General features: G+C 46.1%; 2 protein-coding genes across 8 annotated transcripts in view; one reads left to right on the forward strand and one right to left on the reverse strand.

Annotated features, from left to right (window-relative positions):
- The window catches only part of LOC125426208 (zinc finger protein 420-like), a 32,437-nt gene extending 13,705 nt beyond the window's left edge, over window positions 1-18,732 (reverse strand). The window contains exons 1-3 of the mRNA XM_048484464.1: window positions 18,546-18,732; window positions 9,653-9,724; window positions 3,122-3,178 (exon numbers count right to left, since the gene is read on the reverse strand). The gene's annotated coding sequence lies outside the window, so the exon portion shown is untranslated. The remainder of the gene's footprint in view (window positions 1-3,121; window positions 3,179-9,652; window positions 9,725-18,545) is intronic.
- A 49-nt stretch (window positions 18,733-18,781) lies between these two features.
- NCKAP1 (NCK associated protein 1) overlaps window positions 18,782-23,109 on the forward strand; it is a 73,594-nt gene continuing 69,266 nt past the window's right edge. For all 7 annotated transcript variants that reach the window (XM_048485945.1, XM_048485947.1, XM_048485946.1 and 4 more), the window contains exon 1: window positions 18,782-19,160. In XM_048485945.1, the coding sequence (XP_048341902.1) occupies window positions 19,053-19,160 (108 nt within the window). In that variant the 5' untranslated portion in view covers window positions 18,782-19,052. The remainder of the gene's footprint in view (window positions 19,161-23,109) is intronic.

Here is a 23,109-nt window from a genome sequence, read left to right on the forward strand (position 1 = left end):
GCCCCTCTCCCTGTCGCAGGGGAGTCACTTTGTGCAATGGTTGGTGGGCACCAGTAGTGTTTCCATGGATACTGGGGTGCTGCTGGACTGTGAATCCTGGCAACATGTTTCAGAAAATTTTCTTCTCCTGTACTGGGCAGGCCTTGGACACCAGTTCATAGCTCCACCCCACAAGCATTCAGGGTCTTAGGGTGGGGCTGCGTATGACTCTAATGCAGGAAGAAGTTCCCTTCTCCCATGCCCATTTTGACGCATCAAAGCAAAAGAAGGCCTGCTGCTTTTGCAGAATTTAAATGACCAGCAACAGAACACCAGTTTCATACACAGATGTTATAGTGTTCCACCTCTGAAGCTACCGTTTTCTCCAGGGAAACTGATCTCTGGAGCCTGGAAATCAGCTGTAATTCCAGGAGAACTCCAGGCCCCACCTGGAACTCAGCAACCCTTTGGGGGGGGTGGCTTTTTGGGGTTACTTTTACCCCCAGAGTGGCAGGCTCAGCATCTAGGCTTGACTGACTTCTCTGCCCTCAGAGGCTTTTGTGAATAAATAAAATTACTATTTTCAGTTCAGGGTCTCAGAAAGGATACCTCTTAAATCATTGATAATGCCTGAAGATCAGAAGGTGGAAACTCCCACAAGGTGTGGGGGTGCGTACATGAGAAATTGTGTCTCACCATGTTCAGCTTGATATCTCTAAGGTCACTCCCAACAAAGTGTAACTTCCATTTAATTCAAAGACGGTATCAAATAAATATTTTTAATTAAGAAACTGAGGAAGTTCAAGTCTTTGTGTGCTTTCACCTTGGGACATGTGCATTTATGAAAATGACCAGCAACCTTTTTGTTGTTGTTGTTCATAAGGCAAAGGACTTTAGTTATGAAGTATGAGAAACAAGAATTGACACATACCAGTTTGGGCCTGTTTTCTTTCCTATGTCAAGCCAGTCCTGTAAAGATGCACAGACCATAGCTACACACTAACAGCTAAAAACTAGACTGCCAGGCTCAAGGGGGCAGGTGGGAGATTCCAGCCATGAAACTGGCAACAGCAAATATTCCTTTGCATCACAGAAAATTCCCTGCACATGGAAAGCTAGCACTGCAGGAAGCTGTCTCCGCCTGTATGAATCAGATTAGAGACTGATGTCTCCGAGGGGTGCTGAGCAGCGGCCTTCAATGTTTTCTTCCATTCAGCCCCTGGCACTGCTGAACCTGAAGAGATCTTTTCTCTCTGGTTCATAATGTCAAAGTGACTTCGCACTTCCAGGGTAGGAGGAAAGCAACCTATAACTCCGAGGACCAGGATTTCACCAGAGAGAAGAAGAGGGATTGGAGGGGGGCTCTTCCTCATTTTCCCAAAGAGCAAAGGAGACGATTGCATTGCTCTGCATGCTAAGCTGGAAGGAAGGAAAGGCCTGCTGGGACAAGGCTGCCAACAAGTAATGGGGTGGGCTCCCCCAAATCTCCTGCCCCTCCTCAGCCTTGACCCATCAGCCCCCCCCCCTCTCTCTCTCACACACACACCCCAGCTCTTTGCTCAGGGCTTTGCCTACCTGAATGTAGAGATGTCCTCTGTAAACTCAGCCAGTCCGAATGACCCTTGTGACAGATTAGGCTTTTATGGAGCTAATTCGCAAAGGCACAGTAACAGCCAGATCGCAGCCTGATTGGCTAGGCTGTAATGCTATAGCTGGTAGCCACCGTCTGCTATAAAAGCAGGAAGCCTGTCAGTAAGCAGACAGTGAATTGAGAGTCTTGAAAGCAGACTGAGAGGCGGTGTGACATGAAGAGATTCCTGTCATTTCCTCAGAGTCAGTCTATAGATCATGTCTCGTGGCAGAGAGGCCAGAGAGATGGCGAGAGGAAGGCTAGGTGGCCAGATTCCTCTGAGTGATCTCAGAGAGACTGAGAGGAAGGATCAGTGCGCACCAGAGGCTAGAGGCCTAGTTGCTGAGACTAAAGAGACACCTATTACATGGAGATCCTCCTAAGCCAGTGAAAATCCCCTTTGGAGATAAGGGTGGTTGTTTAAGGAGAGGGTTCTGGACCGTGAGTGGGAGGTTTGCCCTTACAGAGTCACCTGTGTGTTTTAACCCTAAAGTCTGTACTGAAAGCCATCTTACTGAAACTGCTCTGAAACCACTAAGAAGTATCTGCCTAAAGTAACGCTTGAGTGCCTCTCTGAACCATCATCCTGAGAAGTCTGTTAAATAAAAATCCAGTTTGTGTTTAAGCTTTCAAAAGCCTTCCTATACGGTCCATTTGGTTCAGTTTCTGGTGGCAGCTTTATATGTATACTTTAGTGTCCCCTCAAAGGATTTTCTGTTTAAGAGGCCTCTGTGTGTGTGTGTTTGTGTGTGTGTGTGTGTGTGAGTTGAGGGGAGTGCCTTAGGCCACCAAAGTCAGCTATCCAAAATAACCACCCTCAGCAACAGGCTTCACTCCCTTTTTGGGACCTCTGTCTTGCCTCAGGGAGTGGGTGCTGTTACACACCCCATTCGCACATGCAGTGAATGCCCCAGAGAAAAGCCAGGACTGGAGGGTCCCCAAAGCTTATTCCCCTTTCGGGGGGGGGGGCATATGTTTCCCCTCACTTGTCCTAAGAGGAGCCCCCAGGGGATCTGACCCTAAGCAATCCCTCTCCCCAATCTACCCCGCAACTCTCCCTTGACTCACTCAGAAGGGGCTGGCGGTGCTGCAAAGTCTCCTCTCTTATTTTGGGAGGCTGGGTAGGAAGGAAATGGCTTCCTGGCCCCTTTCTTGGCGGCCTTTCTGGGATTTCGGGCTTTGTGGCTTTCCTTTCCGTGGGGCTGAGATGGTCAGGAAGGGGAAGGGCCCCCAAAGCATCGCCCATCCATTGTGGGTCAAAGCACAGCCCCCCCCCACAGCAGGATTAAACCCACTTGTTGCCCCCAACTGGTACAGGTTAACTGGGCTTCTTGGGAGACCCCAGAGAGGCAGGGAGCTGGCAGCAGAGCCCTCTTTTGTGTATTCCTGAACATCTTTGCAGAGGCGTATCTAGGGAAAATGTAGCCCAGTGCAAAATCTGAGTTTTCCGCCCCCACCCCTCAGCGGTCACTTAATTAGTTAACCTTAATTAAAATAGGAAGAAAAACTCACTGTACGTATGATTCTGCTTCATGCATGTGCCACCTTTTTCTCTTCCAACAACTGTGCCTGGAGAAGGGAGGAGAAAACACCAAGTAGGAAACTGTACCCCTTGGGGCATCTTCCCCGTATTTCCTTATCCACACAATTTCCTGCATCCAGTATCAGTTTGCAAGATCATTCGACCCTGATCACAACTTCCAGTTACATTGTTAAAAGTAGACTGTATATTTGGCCGCCATCTCTGGGTTGGAAAATTCCTGGCGATTTGGGGCAGAGTTTGGGGTAGGTGGTGTTTGTGAAGGGGAAAGAGCTTGAACAGGGATGTGGTACCATAGAACCCATTTTCTAAGCAGCCATTTTCTCCAGGCTGGAGATCAGTCGTTATTCTGGGAAATCAACAAGACCCACCTAAATGTTGGCAGCCATACTGTTTAGCTTGAATTGTTTTCCCCTCATGCCTCATGTCTGTCAAAAGACATTCTTTGGTTGCTTGCAAGGTCTGGAATATCACTGATGCAAAAGGACCATATGGGGTTTTATTGTAAATCTCAGTTAAGTGGTACGTAGACAAGGACTGGATGAACAATACTGAATAGCAGTTTTATGCCAATTAATATTATGAAATGAAATGAATAATAGCCTAAACAGAAACAGATTAGTTAGTTGTGATACTTTCAGAACACAGGGTGCTTGAATGCACAACAAGCAGAGTAAATTTGCCTATATTGGGTTTTGTTTCCAGAAGTACTGCAAGATGCAACGCCTAGATCAAAAAGAATTTCAGCAGTTTAAGTTTTGTTGTTGTTACGTCAACTGGAAACGAATGTCCTGTGTAACTGATATACTTATTTGTTCTCCACTGAGCTCCTGTTATCTTAAGAATAGTTCTGCCACCCACTTGAGTCTCAAATGCTTCAGTTCTGGTGCATTACCAGTAAACATGGTTTTTGTAATATGATAACAGCATCTGAATGAATTCAAGATGGTCAGAGATAGCAGGCTCTTCAAAAGAGTCATGATCAAATTTGTCAAAGGCTTTCCCCGCCGGATTCAACTGGTTGTGGTGGGTTTTCCGGGCTGTGTGGCCATGGTCTGGTGGATCCATCAGACCACGGCCACATAGTCCGGAAAACCCACCACAACCAGTGCTCAAAATTCTTTTTCAAATAGTGATGAAACTGTCTATATTGCCATTTTTGGCAAAGGGTGATTTATGTATAGATTGCCATTGATGAAAAATTAAGAAGTAATTGCCTGCCTCTGTTTAGGAACCCTGGACTTCCTTGGTGGCCCTTGTTTAGCAACCCTGGACTTCCTTGGTGGTCTCCAAGCCAAAAATGAACCAAAGCAGCTTAGCTTCCAAGAGATCAGGCTAGCTTGGATCATCTGGTGAAATAATTCTAGTAAAAGGAAAAGTGAATATGTGTCTGCTACCAGCCATAGAAATTTTGCTGCCTTGTCCTGCTGTAAAGAACTGGAGGGCAATTTGATGCCCACAATGCATGCCCACTAATTTCCTTGTCTCCTCATCCTTGACTCTAACAAGTATGAACAGCTTTGCCAGATATTGGCATAGGAGTTGGGTAGAGCTGTTGAGAAGATGGATGGAAAGGCAGAGCCAGGCAAACTAGAAGCAATCTCCTGACCACTGCTTACTGAGAGCCTGGCATCCTCTGGGCTGTTAGTTCCACTTCCTAGTACTTTCCTCCCTTTTTCGCTGTCTGGTTGCTTTGCCCAGGAAACTGGCATTGATGTTGCTGTCAGAGAAAGGGGGAAAGGAGGAAGCACAATTACTTGTGGAATGTATACTTATTGTGTACCATGCAAGCTCAGAGAAAGAATACTAGGAATTGATTGCCAGTTGCATAACCTCTACCTGAGTTTTTGTCTCCTTTCTGTTGGCAGGTATGAAAGGCTGGGTATGGCCTTGAGGCAAGGCCTCCAGGTCATGAACTCTTGGCTCTTAGCCCATGGCTCACAGCCTGAAACATACAACACAGCAGAGAATGAGGACCTGTCTGGGACATGGACATAGGTAAGGGGGGGGGGGTTCTCGGGTTTGAACCCCCACATTCATGTCCGAAGCTCCGCCCCTCCGTTTGTGGGTTTTTAAAACATTTTAGTGCTTTTTCGGTTTTTGGCCTGCAGGGGACGCAGTTTGGGCTAGCAGCACCAAACTTTCAGGGATTGTTTGGGGGGCTCTCCTGATGATACTAACCGGATTTGGTGAGGTTTGGTTCAGGGGGTCCAACGTTATGGACTCCCAAAGGAGGTGCCCACATCCTCCATTGTTTCCAATGGGAGCTAATAGAAGATGGGATGTATTATCAGGAGAGTCTCTTATTGATACCACCCAGGTTTTGTAAAGTTTGGTCCAGGGGGTCCAAAGCTATGGACTCTCAAAGTGAGTGCCCCATCCTCCATTGTGTGAGGGAGAAAGCAGACTGAAGAGAGAAAATGTGAGTCAGAGAATCCCCGAGTCTTATTTACATAACGACAAAGTACAGTTTGTCATTATGTCTGAATCATGCCTCAGTTTTCAGTTACATGTCAGAGTACAGTGCCACATAAATAAGAATGATGACACTTTGGGTCTTGAAAAGATGTATTATAGCATTTTCAGGAATAAATGTTTGTGTTTTTGTTCCTACTGAGTATCATGAAAATATTTTCTGTAACTCAATTAAACAAATAAAATTGTTATATCACAGAAAAACTGGTAGAAAATGCTATTAAATTATCCAGAGTGGAACCAACCCAAAAGATTGAGGTTTCTTATTCTTTTTGAAAACCTGCCTGTTCTGCATTTCTTTAGTGAAGATGAGGAAACATGAGTGCAAAATGAAAAATCAGGACAATTTTTTTCTACTGTGGGCATAATGCAAACTGACTGGGAAAACCCTACAAGCATATCCTTAACTCCAAATACATTAGAAGTTCATGGAAGGAAGGGGACTCTGCAAATGATTAATGGTGAGTTTTTATTAACAATAGTGATTGCTCAGGGCAGAGGGAATGAAGTTCAATGTGAGAATAAACTATGTATATAAGGGAAATAAATCTGCTTTGCATTAGATTTTTTTCACACTAGTGAGAAGTTGCAGGAGCCTATATTTTCCTCATTAAAAGGCAAATTATCATAAATTCCATCTGCCGTATCACCTGCAGTCATTTTTAAGCAACCAAAAATATTCAATTTTAATTTTATTTGAAAAGTTGAAAGGAAAGCTTGCAGACGTAAGCTTTAAAAAAGTGTTAAATCTGACAGAAAGTCAGTTTCCTTTATAAAGCCACATAACTATAATTGTGTTTACTGTAGCACATCCTACGAACTCCTCAAGAAAAATATTCCACATTTGCATAAAGAATACATTACAACTTAATAGAAGGGGTTTTCCATTCACTGATGTATATTTATGGAAACAAGCAGACCATTAAATCAGCCAATTCTGAATATTTATAAACAATTAAAATAAATATCAGGATAAACCATATGACTGCCTGTCTCTCCCTCTTCTAATCTTTAAGACAATATCAAGGCAAGTTCATCTTTTTGTTTGATACGTTTTTGTTTGTTTGAAGCTTTCTAGTCACCTGTAATTATTTAATTATCGGAAACTCACTGTCAAGATGAATACAGTTCTATATTCATGAAAATAGTTTCTGCTTTTTCATACCTATGCTGATAGTTTTTATTTATATATTATTAGCCGGGACATCTCCTTGAGTAGATTGTTCCAAATCATGGGGCTTTCCGCACAAATCTCTGAAAAGAAATCTTTTTCAACCCCCCCCCCCCCATCCCTTACCACGATGTATGTCTATACTCATCCCCTCCAAATGATTCCTGGACACCATTTTGTGGTTTCTCCCCCCCCACCCCGCCTTTTGTTTGAGAAGTTGATTCTATGCTTCACAGCAGAGTGCTGCAATTCTTTGCACCTTCTGTCATTTTGAAAATGTTTCAATGAAATAATCATTTTAAAAGGGTATTCATTTAAATTGTTTTGAGGATGCAAATAAAATGTTCTGGGGTAAAAACAGCGGAAACATTTAATTTCTTGCCTCAAAATGTTTTAAAGTGTACAGAAAGAGTCAGTGTTCACAAGTAACACTTGGATTGTATATATACATTACCATTGTGAAAATGGTTTTTTGCACTTCCCATCCCAATAAGCTGAAGTTAAGCCAATATTAGCTAAAATGTTTTTGTTTAGCTTTTTTTTCTCTGCATTCGCGAATGAAGCATGCCAAGACAAAAGGTGACCTTGATGCCATGGGTGAACATTAGTTTTCAAAAAGTCATTTATTTACTTCATTCATCTTTCACCATCCTCTCCAATGGGAACCAAGTGGCTTACATCATGCTTCATCCTCCATTTTATCCCCACAACAACCCTGAGAGGTAGGTTAGACTAAGAGCCCCATCCGAAGGCGGAGGCAAATTTGCTCTTGGGAGTGGCACAATGCAACGCTGGCAGATATGCTTTCCATGGGGCACTTATTCCAGTGGAGGGATGATCCTGCCAGTGTGCGGCTGGTATTGCCTCCTCCCTGGTGCTGGAATGCAGTGCTGGATATTGAACCAGCATCCCAGGGCCCCTGCCACTGCTGCCAGTGTAGCACGGACATGACCAGGGAGGAGCAATCTCAGTTAGCTCCCTCTCAGCCTTTGCTGGTGTTACCGCAGCGGGCCATGCCTTGGACTTAAGCTACTGTTTGGAGCAGAGTGTCCATTGGCCTTTTCAGCAGCGAAGAGGATGTTTGACTTTTCCAGCCTCCCCATGTCGCTGGGAAGCCTCTGTGGGGGTGGCAGTCAGACACGGCTGCAGCATTGAGTGCATGACTGGCCCAAGATCACCCAACAAATTTCCATGCAAAAGGGGCAGATTGAACCTGGGTCATATTGTGGGAATTATTTCTTCCTTTTTATATCTTTTTTTCTTTTTTGCTGTCAAATTGCAGCTCATCTATGGCAACTCTTTAGGGTTTTCAAAGCAATAGCTGAAAAGCGTTGGTTTGCCATTGCCTGAGTCTCCCATCCAAGTACTAACCAGAATTGGCCTTACTTAGGCCCCTTCTGCACATGCAGAACAATGCACTTTCAATCCACTTTCACAATTGTTTGCAAGTGGATTTTGCTACTTTGCACAGTCAAATCCAGCGGCAAAGTGCATTGAAAGTGGATTGAAAGTGCATTATTCTGCATGTGCGGAAGGGGCCTTAACTTCCAAGATGAGATGAGACCAGGCTAGCCGGAGCTATCCAGAACAATCCAGGGCAATGATTACTTAAAGTGCAAGAAATGAAAGGGAATAAATGTGGTTATATTTAAGTTAAAGCAAATAGATGAATTTCCTACAAATAGATGAATTTGCTACAAATTGAGTTTCTGTGCATTTCTTTCAGATTTATACATTTGTGAAAGAAGTTTAAATTCTTATTTGAAAACACCCTCAGCCCCATAGCTTTCCAGATTTGTTTTTTTCTTTTGTTTTTATAATTTCACCACTCCCTTACAGGAGTTCCTTTGATACTGCCTAATCTTGTATTTCAACTATGTGTATATACACTGCTTGACTGGTCTGACCAGTTTCATTTCCTAACCACATTTATGAACTGGGGAGGAGAAAATGACAGTGAAATCCAAAGCATGTACACTCCGAAGCAAATCTCAGATCAGTGGGACTTACTATGTAGTAGTAAGCAAGCTTAGGACTGCAGGCTGCACCTTGAGGCAGAATCCCCAGGCATAGCAGCTTCCCATTTATTTTCCAGACCATTCCTTTCTCAGATATTTTTTCTAGCCTAAACTGTAGAAAATAAAACATCAAAAATATTTTATCTATACGCATGGATTGGACGTGAACGTGTGTGCATGCCCATCTGTACAAGGATAACTCTTCAAGAACTAAGTTTGAAAAGAAGGGAAAATATTCAAAAAATGAAAAGGCACAGGAGGGAATAACCTTTTTAACAGTATTTAAACACGTATGTATTCTTAAATAATGTGTAAATGTTTCTGTACTGGGAAGTGAGAACAGAGGGACACTGAGAAAGAAATCCCAAACCAATCATAATAAACAAATCTTCCAAACATTCACAAAATGACCCATACAGGGACGTCTTATATGGACTGTATTGCTCAGATGATGTCACAAGTACAACTCAGCAAAAAACAAGGGTCAATTGGTAAAGGAAAGACATAAGTTTTCATTCACTCTGAGAGCCATCGTGGTTAAGAGTGGTAGACTCTAATCTGGAGAACCAGGTTCAATTCCCCACCCACCTGAAGCCTGCTGTGTGATGTTGGGCCAGTCACAGTTCCCTAGAACTCCCTTATCCCATGTAGAGGCAGGCTACCTCAGAATATGTCTTGCCTTCAAAATCCTTGGGGTCACCATAAGTTTGCTGGAAAAACTTGTCTGAATTATTTGCATAGTCCCTTTTATGCACAAACACAACTACCTATAGAAACTACTGCCAATCTTCTCGCATGCCTGTCATCACTGGCAAAAAAATCAATCAAAGATATCTCACAGTTACAGTAGCCTCCTTCTCAACCTGGCTTTCATAGGCTCCGGCACCATATTACTTGCATCGCACAATAGCCTGCACAAAAAAAGAGAGTATGAATGCAGAGTAGACATATTGCTCAGGGTTGGGGAGAAATATGCTGATATTGTAATGACAGATTCTTACACGCTTACATTCTGTTGTTATTACTAGCATGCCAAAAAGTCAAATATGGGTAATTCATGGCTGATAGGGTCAGCAGGAAACAGCTTGTCACACCTGCATGGGAGCAGGGGTATAGCGCCAACAGGGCAGGGGGAGGCATGACACCTCGGGGCGTGGCAGGGGCGTGTGGTGCTGCAGCAGGGGCGCAGGGCGCATGCGCGCCCCAGGTGCAGCTCCCTTGCTCCGCCCCTGCATGGGAGTGAAATCTAAGATCTGACCCACATAGCCCAGGATAGCCCACTCTCACCAGATCTTGCAAACTAAGCAGGATCAGCCCTGGTTACTATTTGCGTGGAAGACCAAGGGTTGCTATGCAAAGGCAGGCAGCAACAAACCACCTGTTTGCCTCTTGCTTTGAACACCCCATGAGGTCACCTCTGCAACTAAACAGCAAAATAAATAAATATGAAAATCCCATGTTCCTATCTAGGCCCCTTCTGCACTCCATGAGTGGCATGTGAACTACTGGTTGAAAACCACCGGATTAGTATATTTCATTTGTGCGGTGACATATTTGTTGGGAATGGTTTTTAAAAAAAATTTTTTAATACAGTTCATAATTTAACCCTCCCCTCAACAATAGCCCTCACTGACAAAAGTACAGTCAAGTGACCTAAGAGAGTATTATCCAGTATGAGTGTATGTGTGACAGAAAGACTCCCCCACAAGGCTGAAAACCCACTTTGACTGATACACATACACACACCAACCATAAACCCTCAATTGTGAGAATTGTGTGTATGTGTGTGTGTATTTGTGAGAGGAAGACACCCTCCCACACACACAAGGCTGAGAACCCACTCTGACTGATACACCCCCCCACACACACACCAGGAACCCTCAGTTGTGAGAACTGTGTGTATGTGTGTGTACATGTGAGAGAAAGAACTTCCCCGACAAGGTTGAGAACCCACTCAGACTGATACACATACACACAAAGCCACCAAACCCTCAATTGCTTGAGGAATTGTGTGTATGTGTGTGTGTATTTAATGAGAGAGAAGACACTTACACACACACACTACAAGGCTGAGAACTCCACTCTGAGCTAGATACACTTACACACACACACACCAGGAACCCTCCAGTTGTAGGAACTGTGCTGTGTAATAATGTGTGTGTGATGTGGAGAGAAAGAACTTCCCAGTAAGGCTGAGAACCCACTCAGACTGATACACACACCAACCAGGAACCCTCAGTTGTGAGAATTGTGTGTATGTGTGTGTGTATTTGTGAGAGGAAGACACCCTCCCACACACACAAGGCTGAGAACCCACTCTGACTGATACACCCCCACACACACACACCAGGAACCCTCAGTTGTGAGAACTGTGTGTATGTGTGCGTACATGTGAGAGAAAGAACTTCCCCGACAAGGCTGAGAACCCACTCAGACTGATACCGCATTGACACACACCAAACTATAAACCCTCAATTGTAGAGAATTGTGTGTATGTGTGTGTGTATTGTGAGAGGAAGACCTCCCCCACACACTGATAATACGTTGGGCTGAGAACCCTACTCTGGACTGATACGCCCCCCACACACTACCAATACCCAGAACCCCTCAGTTGTAGGAGGGCTATGTGTATGTGTGTGTAAGTGCGATGTGAGAGAAAGAACTTCCTCGACAAGGGCTTGGAGGAACCCACCTCAGACTGAGTACACATCACACACACCCAAACCCTATAAACCCTCACTCATTGCTTGAGAATTGTGTGTGTATGTGTGTGTGTATTTGTGAGAGAAAGACACCCCCCCACACACACACAAGGCTGAGAACCCCACACTCTGACTGGATACATTCCACCACACACACACACCACAGGAACCCTCAGTTGTGAGAGAACTGTGTGTGTGTGTGTGTCACGATGTGAGAGAAAGAACTTCCCGAACAAGGTTGCTGGAGAGAACCCACTCAGACTGAGTACACGCACATCTACCTGGCTTCAAAACCCTCAATTGTGAGAATTGTGTGTATGTGTATGTGTATTATTGAGAGGAGGAATACCCCTCACACACACACAAGGCTGAGGAACCCACTCGACTGATACACTACACACACACACCCAGGAACCCTCAGTTGCTTGAGGCCTGTGTGTATGTGTGTACATGTGAGAGAACTTCCCGACAAGGGTTGAGAACTCCACTCAGACTGATTACACATTACACACACCAACCATAAACCACAATTGTAGAGAATTGTGTGTATGTGTGTGTGTGACTGTGAGAAGGAAGGCACCCCCCACACAATAATGTAATAAGGGCTGAGAACCCACTCTGACTGAGTACACCCCTCACACACACACACCAGGAACCTCCCTCAGTTGTAGGAGAACTGTGTGTATGTGTGTGTGCGATGTGAGAGAAAGAACTTCCCCGACAAGCTGCTGAGAACCCACTCAGACTGAGTACACACATTACTATCACTCAAATCCATAAAGCCTCACCAGAGAATTGTGAGGTGTATGTGTGTGTGTGTGTGAGAGAAAGACTACCCCACCCACACACACAAGGGCTGAGAACCCACTCTGGCTAATTACACTACACATTATCAATAACCGGGAACCCTCAAGTTGCAGGAACTGTGTGTATGTGTGTGCGATGTGAGGAGAGAAAGAACTTCCCCGACAAGGGCTGAGAACCCACTCGAGATTTGAGTGCACATACACACACCAACCATAAACCCCTCAATTGTGAGGAATTGTGTGTGTATGTGTGTGGTATTCTGTGAGAGGAAGACTACCCTCCCACACACACACAAGGCTGAGGGAACCCACTCTGAGCTGATTACACCCCACACACACACACACACCCACAGGAACTCCTCAGTTGTGAGAACTGTGCGCATGTGTGTGTATCGATGTGAGAGAAAGAACTTCCCGACAAGTTGCTGGAGAGAACCTAACTCAGACTGAAATTACACACACACCAACCATAAAACCTCAATTCTTGAGAATTGTGTGTATGTGTGTGTGTGTGTGTATTTGTGGAGGAAGACGCCCGCAAGGCCCCAGGAGCCTCTGGCCCAGTGCCCCACACACAGGAACCCTCAGTTGTGAGGCATGTATGTGTGTGCGTGTGAAGAACTTCCCCGACAGGGTTGAGAACCCGCTCAGACCCAGTACACGTACACACACCAACCACTTAAACCCTCAATTGTGAGGTGTGTGTATGTGTGTGTATTTGTGGGAGAAAGACACCCCCACAATAACACACCAAGGCTGAGAACCCACTCCTGGCTGAGCCACCCCACACACACACACCAGGAGACCACTTGGTTGAGAGAACTGTGTGTATGTGTGTGCATTGTGAGAGAAGAAAGAACTTCCCCTGATATGAGGCTGAGAACCCACTCAGACTGATACACATACACCTGGCATAAACCCTCAATTGTGAGAATTGTGTGTATGTGTGTGTGTATTTGTGAGAGGAAGACACCCTCCCACACACACAAGCTACTGAGGGAACCCACTCTGGCTGAGTACTACCCCCCCACACACACACACCCAGGAACCCCTCGAGCCTTGAGAGAACTGTGTGTATGTGTGTGTACGATGTGAGAAAGAACTTCCTGACAAGACTGAGAACCCACTCAGACTGAGAGTACATACCTGACAAAAACCCTCAATTGTGAGAATTGTGTGTATGTGTGTGTGTATTTGTGAGAGGAAGACACCCTCCCACACACACAAGGCTGAGAACCCACTCTGACTGATACACCCCCCCACACACACACCAGGAACCCTAAGTTGTGAGAACTGTGTGTATGTGTGTGTACATGTGAGAGAAAGAACTTCCCCGACAAGGTTGAGAACCCACTCAGACTGATACACGTACACACACCAACCATAAACCCTCAATTGTGAGAATTGTGTGTATGTGTGTGTGTATTTGTGAGAGGAAGACATCACACACACACAAGGGCTGAGAGACCCACTCTGGCTAGTGCACTTTACACACACACCAGGAAATCCCTCAGTTGGCAGGGAGCTGTGTGTATGTGTGTGTCACGTGTGAGAGAAAGGAGAACTTCCCCGACAAGGGCTGGGGAGCCACTCAGACTGATAGCCCCAGTACATACCACCAGCCGAGCCTCCAATGTGTGAGAATTGTGTGTATGTGTGTGTATTTGTGGGAGGGAAGTTGACACCCTCCCACACACACACACCTGGTGAGGAACCCACTCTGACTGATACACTTTACACACACACCAGGAACCCTCAGTTGTGAGCTGTGTGTGTATGTGTGTATGCATTAACCCTGAGAGAAAAGAAACTTTGACAGAGGCTGAGGGAACCCACTCAGACTGATACACGTACACACACCAACCATAAACCCTCAATTGTGAGAATTGTGTGTATGTGTGTGTGTGACTGTGAGAGGAAGACACCCTCCCCACACACACACAGCTAGCTGAGAACTCCACTCTGGCTGAGTACACCCCCCACACACACACACCAGGAACCCTCAGTTGTGAGAACTGTGTGTATGTGTGTACATGTGAGAGAAAGAACTTCCCCGACAAGGTTGAGAACCCACTCAGACTGATACACGTACACACACCAACCATAAACCCTCAATTGTGAGAATTGTGTGTATGTGTGTGTGTATTTGTGAGAGAAAGACACCCACACACACACACACAAGGCTGAGAACCCACCTCTGGACTAATTACACCCCCACACACACAGGGACAACCCACTTGGTTGTGAGGAACTGTGTGTATGTGTGTATGCGATGTGAGAGAAAGAACTTCCCCGACAGTAGGAACCACTCAGACCCAATTACACAAACACACACCAACCAAAACCCTCAATTGGCAAGAATGTGTGTATGTGTGTGTGTATTTGTGAGAGGAAGACACCCTCCCACACACACACACACACCAGGAACCCTCAGTTGTGAGAACTGTGTGTATGTGTGTGTACATGTGAGAGAAAGAACTTCCCCGACAAGGTTGAGAACCCACTCAGACTGATACACGTACACACACCAACCATAAACCCTCAATTGTGAGAATTGTGTGTATGTGTGTGTGTATTTGTGAGAGAAAGACACCCCCCCACACACACACAAGGCTGAGAACCCACTCTGACTGATACACCCCCCCACACACACACCAGGAACCCTCAGTTGTGAGAACTGTGTGTATGTGTGTGTACGTGTGAGAGAAAGAGAACTTTGGAATAGGGCTGAGAACCCACTCAGACTAGTACACATACACACACCAACCATAAACCCTCAATTGTACTTGAGGTGTGTGTGTATGTGTGTGTGTATTGTGAGAGGCCTTACACACACACAAGGCTGAGGACACTCTGACTGAGTACACCCCACACACACACCAGGGAACCCTCAGTTTGTGAGAACTGTGTGTATGTGTTCGTATGCGATGTGAGAAGAAGAACTTCCCGATAGAGGCTGAGGAACCCACTCGAGACTGATACACACACACACCAACCAAAAACCCTCAATTGTGAGAATTGTGTGTATGTGTGTGTGTATTTGTGAGAGGAAGACACCCTCCCACACACACAAGGCTGAGAACCCACTCTGACTGATACACCCCCCCACACACACACCAGGAACCCTAAGTTGTGAGAACTGTGTGTATGTGTGTGTGTATTTGTGAGAGGAAGACTTTGACAAGGTTGAGGAACCCATGGACTGATACTGCATTACACACACCAACCCTTAAACCCTCAATTGTGAGGGGTGTGTGTATGTGTGTGTGTATTTGTGAGAGAGGAACACTACACACAAGGCTGAGAATTCCCTCTGACCCAGTACACTACACACACCAAGACCCTCATTGTAGGAACTGTGTATGTGTCGTATGCGATGTGAGAGAAAGAACTTTGACAAGGCTGAGAACCCTCAGACTAATACATACACACCAACCAAAACCCTCAATTGTAGGAATTGTGTGTATGTGTGTGTGTGTATTTGTGGGAGACACCCTCCCACACACCTGGGCTGAGGGAACCCACTCCTGACTGATGCCCCACACACACACCAGGAACCCCTCAGTTGTGAGGAACTGTGTGTATGTGTGTGTGCAATGTGAGAGAACTTCCCGACAAGGGTTGAGAACCCACTCAGACTGATTACGTACACACCAACCCTTAAACCCTCAATTGTGAGAGTGTGTGTGTATGTGTGTGTGTGTATTTTGGCAGAGGAAGACACTACACACAGGGCTGAGAACCCACTCATTATTACACCCCCCCACACACACACACAGGGACCCTCAGTTGCGAGGAGCTATTATTGTATGTGTGTCATTAATGAGGAAAGAACTTTGACAAGGCTGAGAACCCACTCAGACTGAGTACACATACCAACCAAAACCCTCAATTGTGAGAATTGTGTGTATGTGTGTGTGTGTTGTGAGAGAAAAGACACCCCCCACACACAAGGCTGAGAACCCACTCACAGCTAGTACACCCCACACACACAGGAGACCCTCAGTTGTAGGGAGACTGTGTGTATGTGTGTGTCTGATGTGAAGAAAGAACTTCCCGACAAGGCTGAACCCACTCAGACTGATACACATCACACACCAACCCTTAAACCCTCAATTTGTGAAATTGTGTATGTGTGTGTGTATTTGTGAGAGAAAGACACCCCCCCACACACACACAAGGCTGAGAACCCACTCTGACTGATACACCCCCCCCCACACACACCAGGAACCCGCAGTTGTGGGGAGCCTGTGTGTATGTGGTAATGCGATGTGAGGAAGAAAGAACTTCCCCGACAAGACTGAGAACCCACTCAGACTGAGTACACACAAACCATAAACCCTCAATTTGGCAGGGAATTGTGTATGTGTGTGTGTATTTGTGAGGAGGAAGACACCCTCCACACACAAAGGGCTGAGGAACCCACTCCTGACTAATTACACTACACACAGGAACCCTCAGTTGTGAGGAACTGTGTGTATGTGTGTGTGCGATGTGAGAAAGAACTTCCCCGACAAGGGTTGAGAACCCACTCAGACCCCAGATACACATACACACATAATATGGAAACCCTCAATTGTGAGGAATTGTGTGTATGTGTGTGTGTGTGTGGAGAAGAAGACCTTACACACACCTGGGCTGAGGGCTACTCTGGCTAGTGCACCCCCCCACACACACACAGAGGAACCCACTTGGGTGAGAACTGTGTGTATGTGTGTGTACGTGTGAGAGAAAGAACTTCCCCGACAAGGCTGAGAACCCACTCAGACTGATACACATACACACACCAACCAAAAACCCTCAATTGTGAGAATTGTGTGTATGTGTGTGTGTATTTGTGAGAGGAAGACACCCTCCCACACACACAAGGCTGAGAACCCACTCTGACTGATACACCCCCCCCACACACACCAGGAACCCTCAGTTGTGAGAACTGTGTGTATGTGTGTGTACATGTGAGAGAAAGAACTTCCCCGACAAGGTTGAGAACCCACTCAGACTGTGCGTGCACACCAACCATAAACCCTCAGTTGCTTGAGGGGTGTGTGGCCCATGTGTGTGTGTATTTGTGAGGAGGAGACACCCCCACACACACTGGGCTGAGAGCCACTCTGACCCCAGGTACCCCCCCACACACACACCAGGAACCCTCAGTTGTGAGAACTGTGTGTATGTGTGTGTGATGAGGAAAGAACTTTGACAAGGCTGAGGAGCCATGGTTAAGTACACATACACACACCAGCCATAAACCCTCCCAATTGTGAGAATTGTGTGTGTGTGTGTATTTGTGAAAGGAACACCCCACACACACACAGGGCTGAGGGAACCCATGCAGCTGATGCACACTACACACACACAGGAACCCTCGAGGGTTGCTTGAGCTATGTGTGTATGTGTGACTGATGTGAGAGAAAGAACTTCCCCGACAAGGCTGAGAACCCACTCAGACTGATACACATACACACACCAACCAAAACCCTCAATGGTGGCAGAAATTGTGTGTATGTATGTGTGACTTGAGAGAGACACCCTCCCACACACACACAAGGCTGAGAACCCCTCCCTACAGCTGATTACACCCCACACACACACCAGGAACCCTAAGTTGTGAGAACTGTGTGTATGTGTGTGTACATGTGAGAGAAGAACTTTGAAGGTTGAGAACCCACTCAGACTGATACACACACCAACCATAAACCCTCAATTGTGAGAATTGTGTGTATGTGTGTGTGTATTTGTGAGAGGAAGACACCCTCCCACACACACAAGGCTGAGAACCCACTCTGACTGATACACCCCCCCACACACACACCAGGAACCCTCAGTTGTGAGAACTGTGTGTATGTGTGTGTACGTGTGAGAGAAAGAACTTCCCCGACAAGGCTGAGAACCCACTCAGACTGATACACATACACACACCAACCATAAACCCTCAATTGTGAGAATTGTGTGTATGTGTGTGTGTATTTGTGAGAGGAAGACACCCCCCCACACACACAAGGCTGAGAACCCACTCTGACTGATACACCCCCCCACACACACACCAGGAACCCTCAGTTGTGAGAACTGTGTGTATGTGTGTGTACGTGTGAGAGAAAGAACTTCCCCGACAAGGCTGAGAACCCACTCAGACTGATACACACACACACACCCCAATCAGGAACCTTCAGTTGTGAGAATGTGAGTTGTGAGAGCGTAGCCACACACTCAACGCGCAAGTCTACCTCAGCCACAAACTCTTCCACACAGCGAAAAGGCCCGAACACACACTCAACGCGCAATTCTACCTCACTTACGAGAGAGAAGCCCTCCTCGACCGACGCCCTCTCAGACCCTCACGCCGTCGGACTAGCCCTCCAACAGGCCCACATCCTCCCCAAGCGAAAATTAGCCAGTTCTCCCCTGGCCTGAAACCCCATTCCCACGCCTGCTCCAGAGGGCAGCCGAGAGCGAGGCGTGACGCGCGGCGGAGGAGCCCGGCCTGCCCGCCCGCCCGCCCGCCTGCTTGCGGGCTCCAGCCTCCGCCACGCCTAACGAAGCCCGAGATTGGCGAACGGAGCGGGGCGACCGGGGGGTGGCGGCGGCGGCGGCGGCGGGGCGGCCTATGGCGGCGTTGTGAGCTTCGGGGGCGGCGAGCCAGGAGCCGTCGCGGTTTCTCCCTTTCTCCCCCGCTCCCTGTTTCCCCCCTTCCCTTTTCCTGCGGCGGCGGCCGAGCGGCCTCTTTCTCCAGCATGTCGCGCTCGGTGCTGCAGCCCAGTCAGCAGAAGCTGGCCGAGAAGCTGACCATCCTCCACGACCGCGGCGTCGGCATGCTCACCCGCCTCTACAACATCAAGAAGGTGCGGGGCGCGGGAGGGAGAACGGCCGGCCGGCAGGAGCTTAGGAGGAAGGGGCGGGGGGGGGAGCGTAGATGGAAACGGGGCGCCCATGCCCTCCGCGCCGTCGGCCTCACAAGGCGGGGGCCGCTCGCCTCTCCCTTCCGCCTCAGGCCTGGCTGCGGCCTAAGTCACCATCCCGCACCCTGAGGGGGCGGCCTCTCGTCTCTTATCCCCCCCCCCCCGTTCCTTTCCCGATGACGCTTCTTAGTCAGCGAGGCCTGCTGGGAGGGAGAGTGTGTGTGTGTGGGGGGGGGCTGTTTTGGCCTGAAGCCCCAATAGAAGGGCTGGGTGGGGGGGTTGAAACATCACGTATATTTTTCTAACTGCAAACCACTATTTTCTCAATTCAGGCTATGGTGGGGTGGGGGACGCGACTGAAACATCACGTATATTTTTCTGGCTGCAAACCAGCATTTCCCCAATTCAGGCTAAGGCGGTGGGGTGGGGGGGGGGGCACTAAAACATCACGCATATTTTTTCTGGCTGCACACCAGTGTTTTCTCAATTCTTGTTTCCTTAAGGCTAAGGTAGCGTAGGCTGGGGAAAATTAGGAAGGGAGGTAGGTGGGTTGCAAATATGGCTTGGGCCGGATGCACCATCTGGTTTTTTTTTTTCCCCTTCCGGCTTTCCCATAGAAAAGGTAGTAGATGAATTTGGGTGGTGGGATTAGGAAAGAACCTCTGAGGAAGATCTTCTTCCCCCTTCCCCGAAAAGGATAGCAGTAGAAAGGGTGGTTATCTCCCGTATGTAATACGTGGTCAAAAATGTCTTCCAAAACCAGTGAGTGCATTTTGTATATGTAGGGATGGAGGGAAGGAAGGTGCTTTATAGGGAATATGAATCCTACACTTCACCCCCGCCTCACATGTGATGGTTGTAAAGAAAAGGGAGATCCATCTCTTCTAATCCCATAGCCCCCCCTAATAAAAATATGGATAATCTAAAAATTATCCCATGTCGTGGGTATTGCAGCAAAATGTTGTTTGGAAAGGTGGTAGATGCCATCAGTGTTTGTGCGGAAGGATTAAATAGCAGCTGTTATCTAAATTGTTCCTGTGAGTGTGGAAAAAGAAAAAAAATGTTTCTGAATGAAACAGAAAGCATCTTGACAGGTTATGTCGCAAGTGGTGGTCAAAGAGCATGTCTGACCACTAACTTACCATTTAAGTCGTTTAAAAAAATCAGTGTGTGTGTGTTTTCAACCACAGTCTAATGAAACTGAATTGAAAAAGAAATAAGCAGTGAGGGGTTTTTTTGGTCTGGTGGTGATTTCATATACTTTATCTGGGGTATGAGAAGAAGGTCTTATATTTAAATGTATCTATCTGCAGTTATTAAAACTTTAAAAAAATGTGTTGCAGCTTGTTTTAATTCTAAACATATTAGTATGTATCTTAGTGCTAACCATACTAAACATGCTAATTGGCAGTTCCACTCATTTTATTTGAACTGTATAGAGCAGGGATCCCCAACCTTTTCTAACTTGCATATCCCTTGGCAACCCATTTGCTTAAAATTGTACCCCCATGTTAGCAAAACCATTATGAATTTTTTTCATATATCCCCAAATGCTCTGGCACATACCCCTGGGGGTACGCATACTCCAGGTTGCAAACCACTGATTTACAGAATTGAAACCATTCTTGGGGCAGAACTGAACTTCTGTGCCTCCCCACTCCCACTGCAGCACACAGTTCTCAAAATGCATCTCCTGGGAGATAGGGGACCTGGAGGAATGATTGGGGGAAGGGGTGGGGTCTGCAGAAAGAAGGATAAATCAGTGTAAATTTCCAATTTAGTCTGGCTCGGACCCATAATCTTTTGTTAGAAATATTATATGAAATCGGAGATCCGTTTACTTTATATTTGGACGTTGCATAGCATGATGTCAATGTTAAAAAGTTTGGAATCTTTGATTTATCTAGGTATGTAGGTGTACAGTGGTTTAACAGGGGATGTGGAAGATCATCAGCCCCTAGATGTCCAGTGGACAATTTCTAGCAGCTTGTCAAACAATGCCTGTTGGTTACAACAGGGATGGCTTTAAATAGATGATGGCTTCATACAGCAAAACACTTATGTTCCTAAGCAAGTGGGTGTGATGTATCTCTTGATGAGGTCAATTAATACAATACTTGTTAAGAGATGATGATCATGTAATGTTACTTGAAATTACATCTGTAAACCACAAGGATGCTGGTGTATTTTTTAAATAGCATATGCAAACTGAAACCAGACTTCTGAGCAAAATTACATAATAAAGTTATCTTGTATTGTTTTATAAAAAAAGTGAAGGTGTCCTAAAAATATTGGTTTTCAAAAAAAGTTTTAAAGCTTATTAAGAAGTTCTTGGAAATACTTCTGTGTAGACTTTTGAATAGCCACTTGTAGGATCATATTTGGGAAGAAAGAATCACATTAAGGAGAGTAAATGTGGAAACTTTATAAAAGGTGACGGGCTGGATTTGTTTTAACACCATCCACCGTAGTACCACAAATTAATCAATAGGAGGATATTGTTTCAGTCAATGGAAGTAGTAGTACCACTCTGTTGTGTATTGGTCAGACCTCACCTGGAATACTGTGTCCAGTTCTGGGCACCACAATTCAAGAATGATATTGACCAGCTAGAGCATGTCCAGAGGAGGTGACGAAATTGGTAAAACCTCTAGAATCCATGCCTTACAAGGAGAGATTTAGGGAGCTGGGTATGTTTTGTCTGGAGAAGAGGAGGCTAAGAGGTGGCATAATAGCCATGTTTAAATATTTGAAGGGATGTCATGTTGAAGAGGGAGCAAGCTTGTTTTCTGCTGTTCCAGAGATTAGGACATGCAGTAATGGATTCAACGTGCTGGAAAAGAGATTCCACCTAAACGTTCTTGACAGTAAGGGCTGTTCGATAGTGGAATATTCTGCCTTGGAGTGTGGTGGAGTTTCCTTCTTTGGAGGTTTTTAAGCCAAGGCTGGATGGCCATCTGTCAGGAATTCTTTTATTGTGTTCCTGGATGGCAGGGGGTTGGACTGGATAGCCCTCGTGGTCTCTTCCAACTCTATGATTCCACTAACATAGATTTCTCTCCTGGTGTGTCCCCTGCAGACCGCTGTGATAAGCGAGTAAAAATCTTCTGTTGATCCCTGGCCTGAAAGATAGCTGGTTAGCCTCAACCCGGGCCTTTTTTGTCCTGGCCCTAACCTGGGGAATGTTGTTCCACCAGGGGTATGGTTAAGGCTTCTACAGTTTTTCCATCATGGGCCTTCCTCCTTTATTTTGTTGAATCTTGTTTGTTTTGCCCTCTTATCTGCGATAGTCTAATCACCTTAAGAACTAGGTTAGGTTTTAATATATTTTAATATATTTCATTGTATTTATTGTTAAATATTGTAAGCCACCTTGCGCCTATGAGGGAAAAGGCAGCATATAAAACTAACTACATAAATAAATGAAATAAACCTGTGGGGTTAAAATACATTTATTTGCTTAGACTTGGACTTAGTTCTGCCTGTACAACTGGGCAACAAGCATTCTCCAACAATTTTGGTCAGCTGCGACGAGTTCACCTTCCTCCCGTGAGATGCAAGCCTCGTTTAGGCCTTCTTTGAAGGTAAAAAAAAAAAAAGGATTGAGCTCTGCATCAGGCACTGGACTTCCTTTCGGCTTTCACCCAGCACTGTCATAAGAGAGGAGCTGGCCCTTTCACACCATTTTTTGTGACTTCAGTGAAGTTCACTTGTTGTTTCTGCAGCAAGTAAAGTTTCGAAGCGCTTTTGATGGCGCTTCTCCCAGAGATATTAGAGATTGCTGGCCCATCACTTAGCCCTCCTCAGCACTTTCGCATCGAGACTTGGGACCCGACAGTAAGAAGCGGAGATGGTGTTATTGGCTAGGCTCCATCAAATGGTGTACATTTAA

This window comes from Sphaerodactylus townsendi, linkage group LG02 (assembly GCF_021028975.2).
Source record: "Sphaerodactylus townsendi isolate TG3544 linkage group LG02, MPM_Stown_v2.3, whole genome shotgun sequence".
NCBI lineage: Eukaryota > Metazoa > Chordata > Lepidosauria > Squamata > Sphaerodactylidae > Sphaerodactylus > Sphaerodactylus townsendi.